We start from the raw sequence: 8,011 nt of genomic DNA on the forward strand, positions 1-8,011 counted from the left end.
ACTCCCTCTTTTATCACATGAGGGGTATTTTGCAGGAACACCCCTCGTGTTAAAATAAAATAGAAATTAATGGAGAATATGACACATTGAACCTGTTTTGCCATGAGAAAACAACAGTTAATTTGTAGTAACATTTCTATGAACGGTATGGTGGGGGAAGGCAGCTCTACGTTCTCCTTCAAGGCTACTCTTGCAGGAAAGTGACTAAACTTTAAAAATAAATGCAACTCAAGTATTAGCCACCATGAAAGCACGAATCGACAGTATGCTCAGCAAAATGAAAAAGAGCTATAGCAACAGCCATTTTCTGGGCATGAGGTATTTTTTAATATATAAAGATATATTATAACTGAGCAAATTATTTTCTCCAGTGGTAATTACTGAGGACACCGAATACTGCTCTGGATCCTTGAAGAATTCAGTTTCTATTTAACCTACAGCTGTCCACATGTACAGGCCTACATGGCTAAAGTGAGCACCCCACAGTTGTCATGTTGCAATTTTTTTGCCATCCTTCATACCCAATAAAACAACCTTACCACCTGATTGCAAAATGTGTGTAAATAATATTTAATATAAACCAAATATTGAGAGGCCCAGGGCAGAAAGCACACAGATGCAAGAATTCAAACAACAATTTATAACATAAAAGCAGAAGGCCTTGGGAGTCTATGCTGTAGAAATGGCTGTTTTGACTTAATTTTGCTCCTTAAGTTCAAGCAAGTGATGGGGGTTTCTCCCAAAATTGCCTTTGTAGTTCCAGTAATAAAGCTGCTTCATACTTCTAGAAAAATGCAGATCATCGATAATCAAGCATGGCCCAGTTGATTAAATTTATGTAAGCTGCCATCCTGGCTGAGAAAATACCACATGGAAGATGCTACAGAAACAGGCTACATGCAACACACGACGACAACGACATGCTTGGGAAGTTCACAACCTAATCACACAGTGACTGATAGGTATGTTGCTCAGTCGTGACCGACTGCTTTAAAACCATATTTCCAGTATTATGCTATGCAGCTATACATTGTTATGGATATAAGCCCTGCTTGCCTGTAAATATATATTTGTTCACTATAAATCTTTTAGCGTCCATGACATTTACAGGAACAAGCTTTTTACGTAACATTCCAGACAGAGAGTCAGAAGAGACTGAAAAGGAAGGGCTCACTTAAAAGAGATCTGGTGCAAGGCAAAGAATACATATTTCCAAAGATGTATGGAAGCTCAGCCTATCAAATTAATTGATCTCTCAAGTTATCTCCTAGGCATGCAGTTCCAGCTGCTCACATTCCTCTCAACAAGCTAATCCAAGTGCTCCATTTACTTCAGATTTTTACAGGAACCTGGCAAATTTCCTTGCGTTGTAGCAAGACCAGAGAGATTTGGCTTCTTCGTCTGCTAAACATAAAAAATTTGCTTTCATTATACCGGTATATAACTTGCCCAAACAAGTGAATACAGGTTTTGATTATAATGCACTAGAATTCAAAAACAAAAAATATAAATTATGTCAACATCAGCTTTACCTTCAGTCACATAGTTGTGGTCTCGAAGAAAGCCATGGTTAATTTTCCGTGTGTCTGTGTCCTCGCCCATTTACAGCAGGATTACTCAGCATGCCTGTCCGCAGTGGACTGATAGAATCAGCAGAGGTCGTCACAAGAACACCATCCATGCTGCCACTGCCTAGCAGAGGCAAGAAGCAGACTGTGGTATGATGTACAGCATAATGAGAGCTTGTGATGCAGCAAAGATTTGAAGGTGAATGAAAGAAAGAACAAGCACAAGATCGGCTCCAAAAAATCAACAATGCAGAACTCAAAATGCCAGGAGGGGTCCAGATGCAAAGGAAAGAGGCCCTGCTGACACAGCTAGATTCTCTAGCCAGCTGCTCCTTAAATGAGCTCCTATGCAGAGGCAGCTCCAAAAGCTTGCCGCTGAGAAATCTTGCAGAATGTGAAGAAAGTGGCAGGCAGCTGACTGCAGCAAATGCTGCCTGGTACTAGCTCAGTGATTGTTGCTGCAGCTACTGCTGTCATCTGCCTATGCTGCATCTGAGCAAGCCCCTCCCAGCCAGCCTCTCGCTATCCAACCAGGGAAGATTTGCATGGAAGTAAAACTGGAAAATGAGAATGCAGGCAAGGATTTCAGCTTGTGTGCCTGGAAGCCAGGCCTTTACATTTAAGGGAGAAAATAAAACAAAAATACTAAAATCAACTTGCTCTACATCATCCCATTCTAGGATAGGATTAATTTGATCTTATTCATGTTTTGTTATAGCTGTAGCAATTGGGTTCTCCTGTGCTCACTTCTTTCCTTCTGCGTTATGTTGCAATCTTGGATTGCCAAGGCAGGAGGCCCTCCCTACTTGCTATGCCATGGTTCTTGGGAGAGAACCTTGACACTCGTTGTCGACTCCAGCTCCCATCAGCCCCGGACAGCATAGCCAATGGTCAGGGGCGATGCAAGTGCATAGGTTTCCCAACCCTGCCTTATGACAAGACTAGTTTGTAGCATTTTCCACATCTCCAACACAGCCTCCAATGGAACCCAAGAGGGAAAAGTTAAAATAAACAACTTCTGTATGGCCCAAGTCAGCAAAAATGGTTGGTTTTAGCAAAGGGTTGTTGGTTATAATACTAATTGTATATAAATGCATTCCACAACTAGGGCTGGCCCAATATTTTTGGCACCTGAGCCGAACCACAAAATGGAACCCCACCACCAGGGAAGAAGGGGTGAGTGAAGATCTACTTCAGGAACAAGGGATGGGAAGTGAAGATCTATATCGGGAACAAGCGCGGGGGGGGGGATCTAATCAACCTTCCCCAACAGTGGGAATCAAAGGCCATCGTGGGCTAGGGTGCTTGTCTGAATCACACTGGGCATGTGCAGAGCCCCGGAGACCCCAATATTTCCTCCCTAGGTATGCAAGGAGACCATCAGTGCCATTAGTGTCTCCTATTCACTGAGAGGCCACTGTGGGGGCGGCATGCAGAGGGCTGCCAAGGAAGCAGAATGTCTGGCTTCCTGGCAGTGTGTCGCAGTCATTGCTGCCACCACAGCAACAGCAGAAGGCAATGCATTCCTGGGAGGGCTGGATCTGCTTCTCTTGTGGCTCTTGCTGCCTGAGGCATTTGCCTCACCTTGTCTCATGGGTGAGTGGCTTGGCCCTGATTTAAACTCACCATTCCACTGTGAGATCAGGGCTTTGACAGGATGGTAAAGCTTTCTCAGCTGTAAAACCACCACCACCACCCCGAGCATTCGGGAATTGATCAGGCTCCAGGGGCAGAACATTCAAACAGGTACACCACTTTTCTAGGTGTGAATTACCTCCACCAACCCAAACTTCACCAGATATTGGTCAGACTACGACTACAGGCACAGTACCGTCGGACCACAACTTGCATCACTCAGGGAGAGATTACATTGAAGATATGATCTGTTTGGTGTGTTAGACCGATGAACATTTGAGACAGCCACATGGAAACCACCAAGTCCCAAGCTGGCCCAACAGCAGCCTCTATATGGATGTTAGACTCACTATGAACTATTGCCCTGAGGTCCGCCAGCATAATGCTAGATATTTTATAGCAAAGGAAATGGAACTCCTATAGACATTGGTGATGCTCCTGCCCTGGCTCTCCAGTATGGCCTGGTGCTGCACCAAGTAGGTCAGACCCACCCAGCTGACCCACTCAGGTCTCAGCGATACATGCCAAGTTGGCGCCTTAATCCATTATCAAATAATGGCTGAGCATTGTTGTGACGTGGGGTTTGTGATTTCAGCTCTCTTGACATAATATGCTGGAGGCAGTTCTCTAGTAACAGCTCTTTATTAAAGTGAACAAGACTGACTGTGAGGGCAGGAAGGCTACATTTATAGGGACAGGGGACTAGCTAGGAAGGGATACATTTTGGAGGGAACTGTCACAGTGGTCGGATGGGACTACTTCAGAGTAACGACTCTCCACCGCTCTGCATTTTATCTTTTTATTGGTGCTGCGTATTTACAGTGCTAAAGGTAGAGCTATTTACAGAGACACATCTTTTCAGCTTTCATCAGAACCTCCGAATGGCTTTTGGCGCGTCTTGCGCCAGCATAACAACTTGGGGAGCCCCATCCTCTTCCCCCGACGCTTTCTGCGAAGTTCCGGAGTTGGGGGGATGGGTCTGCCCCCCCTTTCCTCCTTCCTGTCCCACCTGGGACGCTGGCTCTTCTACCCTGCCAGAGCCTTGGATCCCACTTCCTGTTTCCCCACTGGAGCTGGAGCTCTCCCTGCTCTCAGTAGTGCTCTGGGCTGGGCTGGAACTCAGGAGGGGAGGGGCTTCGCGATACCCCTTGCCCCTCACATCCATCCCCCCCAGGCCCCCCTTCCTCCCTCCTGGGCGGTTGCACGGGTGTTGGTGGTGACTGAAAGCCTAAGAATTCCGTGCTGTCCGAGCCGGTTGGTGTGAACACCTCCCCCCAGTCCCGTTGTCCCCCTCCTCCCTCCTGGGAAGAGGGAAAGCCCAAAAAATCCGTGGCCTCAGAGCTGGTGGGGGTGAAAATCTGCTGCCAGTCCACCTCTTCTCCTGACTGAGTGGACCTCGGAGATACCCATATCTCCTCCTCCGTGTCCTCAAACTCTGCTTCCCATCTCCATGGTGAACTGCTTTCCCTCTCCTGTGCGTCCTCCTCCTCCCCCTCCCTTTCCATGTGCCAGGGCTTGGGCCTGTGTGGGAAGAGGGCGTGAAATTCTTCCACTAAGAATTCCTCCTGTATCTGGGTGGCTGGGACCCATTCATTTTGGGATGGCGGGGCGTCCTCCCATGCCATAAGGTACTCCAGGCCCCCCACCCCCCTTCGTGAATCAAGGATGGCCGTTGCTTCATTGAGTGGCTCCCTGCCTCCTCTCTCCCCCCCTCCCTCGGGGGTCTGTGCGCCGTCTCGGAATCTGCTACTTTCCCTGTACGGAGACAGCAGCGATCTATGAAACACTGGGTGCACCCTCATGTCCTCTGGCAGTGCCAGCCTGTATGCCACCGGGTTTACCTGCTGCGTGACCGTGAAGGGGCCCAACCTTCTGGGTGCCAGCTTCTTGCACCTCCCTCTGGTGGGAAGGCCCTCCGAGGACAGCCAAACCTTGTCCCCTACCCTGATGACCTCCCCCGGTCGCCTGTGGCGATCTGCCCCCTTCTTGTACGCTTCCTTGGCCCTCTCCAAGTGTTCTCTGAGCTGCTGGTGCACCGTCTCCAGCTCCTCTGCCCAATCCTCTGCCTGCGGGCCCTCCTCCTCCTCCTCCCCCTCCCTCTCCGGGAAAGATCTGAGGTCGCGCCCGTAGTTGGCCTTAAAGGGCGACACCCCTGTGGAGACGTGCACCGCATTGTTGTAGGCAAATTCTGCCAGTGGCAGACGATCCACCCAGTCCGTTTGCCTCTGGCTGACGTAGCATCTCAGGTACTGCTGCAGAATGGCGTTGACCCGCTCCGCCTGTCCATTGGTCTGCGGGTGCCGAGCCGTCGACAAGCTGACCTCCACCTGCAGGAGGTTCATGAGCCGCCTCCAGAACCTGGAAACAAATTGACGGCCACGATCCGAAATAACTCTTAAAGGTAATCCATGCAGTCTGAATACGTGGTCAACGAACAGTTTGGCTGTCTCTTCTGCAGAGACCGCCCTGGCACACGGTATAAAATGGCACATTTTGGACATAAGTTCCACCACCACCAACACTGCGGTCTTGCCCCTGGACGACGGCAGGTCTGTGATGAAGTCCATGGACACTACTTCCCACGGCCTGTGCGGGGTGGCTAATGGCTCCAGCAACCCTGCTGGTGCTGCTCTGACTACCTTTGCCCGCTGGCAGGTGTCACAGCCCCGTACATAGTCTCGAACATCTTCCCGCACCCCTGGCCACCAGAAGTGTCTCATGACTAGGTGAGTGGTTTTGTCCCTTCCAAAATGACCCGCCGTTGGGTTGTCGTGCATCTGCTTGAGGACCTTACCTCTGAGCTGGTTGGTGGGCAGGTACAGGGCTCCCCTGTAAAAAAGCAACCCCCTCCTTTCCTCAAAGTCTTTTGCCTGCTCCCTCCCCCCTCGCAGCTCTCTGAAGATGCGGGTGGCAAACTCATCTGCTGCCGTCAGTGCTGTGAGTTCTGCCTCGCTCACCACTGCTGCTCCGCAGGACCATGCTGATGGGGGGAAAATGTGTCGGGGTGCTGGTGGCAACTCCTCCTCCATGTACTCTGGCTTGCGGGAGAGGGCATCCGCCCTGACGTTCTGCTCCCCCGGTATGTAGTGGATGGAGAAGTTGAAGTGTGAGAAGAACTCTGCCCATCGTATCTGCCGCTGGTTGAGCACCCTGGCCGTTCTCCAGAACTCCAGGTTCTTGTGGTCCGTGCATACCTGAATGGGGTGCTTGGCGCCCACCAAGAAATGTCTCCAGTGTTTAAACGCAGCGTGGATCGCGAGAAGTTCCTTATCAAACACCGTGTAATTGCGTTCTGGCTGTGTCAGCTTTCTAGAGAAAAAGGCACAGGGTCTCCACTCTCTGTTGGCATCCAGTTGCAACAGGATCGCTCCCAAAGCTCTGTCTGAAGCATCGGTCTCAACGCGTAGGGGCGCATCCTGCACCACGTGGAACAGGTTCTGGTCGGAAGCAAACACCCTCTTGAGGCTTTCGAACGCTGCTTGCGCTTCCTGTGTCCACCTGAACTTCTGCTTGCCTCTCAGGCAGTCCGTGATGGGAGCCGTAACGCGAGAGAAGTTCTTGATGAACTTCCTGTAGAAGTTGGTGAAGCCTAGCAGGCGTTGGGCATCCTTGCGCGTCCTGGGGCTGTGCCAGTCCAGGATGGCCTGCACCTTGTCCTTGTCCATCGCTAGCCCCTTGTCTGACAGCTTGTAGCCCAGGAAGTCCACCTCTTTGGTGTGAAACTTACACTTCTCCAGCTTCACATACAGGTGGTGCTCCTTCAGGCGCTGCAACACCTCTCTGACATCCTTCACATGCTGCTCTGGGTCATTGGAGTAAATAAGGATGTCATCCAAGAAGACCAGGCATTTCTTGAAGAGAAGGGAGCCCAGGACATGGTGCATGAAGGCCTGGAAGCATGCTGAGCCTCCTTGCAAACCGAAGGGCATCACCAGATATTCAAAAGAGCCCAGAGGCGTGAACATCGTGGTCTTCCACTCATCGCCTTCCCGGATCCTGATCAAGTTGTACGCCCCCCTCAGGTCGAGCTTGGTGAAGATCTTGCCTCTGCGTGCCGCTGTCAGCAGATCGTCCACTCTGGGCATCGGGAAAGCCACCGGTTCTGTCATGTTGTTCAGGCACCTGAAATCCACCACCAGACGGCGCTGTTGCGTGTCTTTCTTGTCCACCCAGAAGACCGGGCTGCCCCCTGCTGCCTTGCTTTCTCTGATGAACCCCCTCTTGAGGTTCTTGTCTATAAACGCACGCAGATCCTCCAGCTCCTGATCTGACATGGAGTACAGCTTGGCTGGGGGTAGCGTGGCCCCCAACACCAGGTTGATCTGGCAGTCAAATGATCTGTGCGGGGGCAGGTGGTCGGATTCCGCTTCACTGAAGACCTCCTGCAGGTCCCAGTACTGCTTGGGTATCGTCTCACCCCCCTTGACGTGCATGGTGGCCACCGTGGCTATTGGAGGCCCCTCCCCTGGTTGGTGTTGCATGCAATGCTCCAGACAATAGTCTGAGCCAAACGTGATGCATCTCTGGTGCCAACTGATGGAGGGGTCATGGCGCGCCAGCCAGCTCATGCCCAAGACGATGGGGGGGTCTGAGATGGTGGTGACGTTGAATGCCAGTGTCTCTGAGTGTCTCCCCACCGTCATTCTCATGGGGGGGGTCTGGTGGGTGATGGCCCCTCCCAGCAACTCCCTGCCGTCAATGGTGGAGACGTGCAGGGGAAAATCCAGCTGCAGAAGTTGGATCTGGTGCGCTTCTGCAAAGTTTCTCAAAAAGAAGTTGGCCGACGCCCCCGAATCGATTAACGCGAG

The 8,011-nt window shown here is 51.0% G+C and overlaps 1 protein-coding gene across 2 annotated transcripts in view; it reads right to left on the bottom strand.

Moving 5' to 3' along the window:
* The window catches only part of PPP2R2C (protein phosphatase 2 regulatory subunit Bgamma), a 48,413-nt gene extending 46,394 nt beyond the window's left edge, over positions 1-2,019 (bottom strand). Inside the window, exon 1 of one of the 2 annotated variants that reach the window (XM_060279035.1) lies at positions 1,533-2,019. In XM_060279035.1, the coding sequence (XP_060135018.1) occupies positions 1,533-1,602 (70 nt within the window). In that variant the 5' untranslated portion in view covers positions 1,603-2,019. The remainder of the gene's footprint in view (positions 1-1,532) is intronic. The other variant, XM_060279036.1, reaches the window with a different exon arrangement.
* Positions 2,020-8,011: the final 5,992 nt, after the last annotated feature.

Source organism: Zootoca vivipara, chromosome 9 (genome assembly GCF_963506605.1).
Source record: "Zootoca vivipara chromosome 9, rZooViv1.1, whole genome shotgun sequence".
Classification (NCBI taxonomy): domain Eukaryota; kingdom Metazoa; phylum Chordata; class Lepidosauria; order Squamata; family Lacertidae; genus Zootoca; species Zootoca vivipara.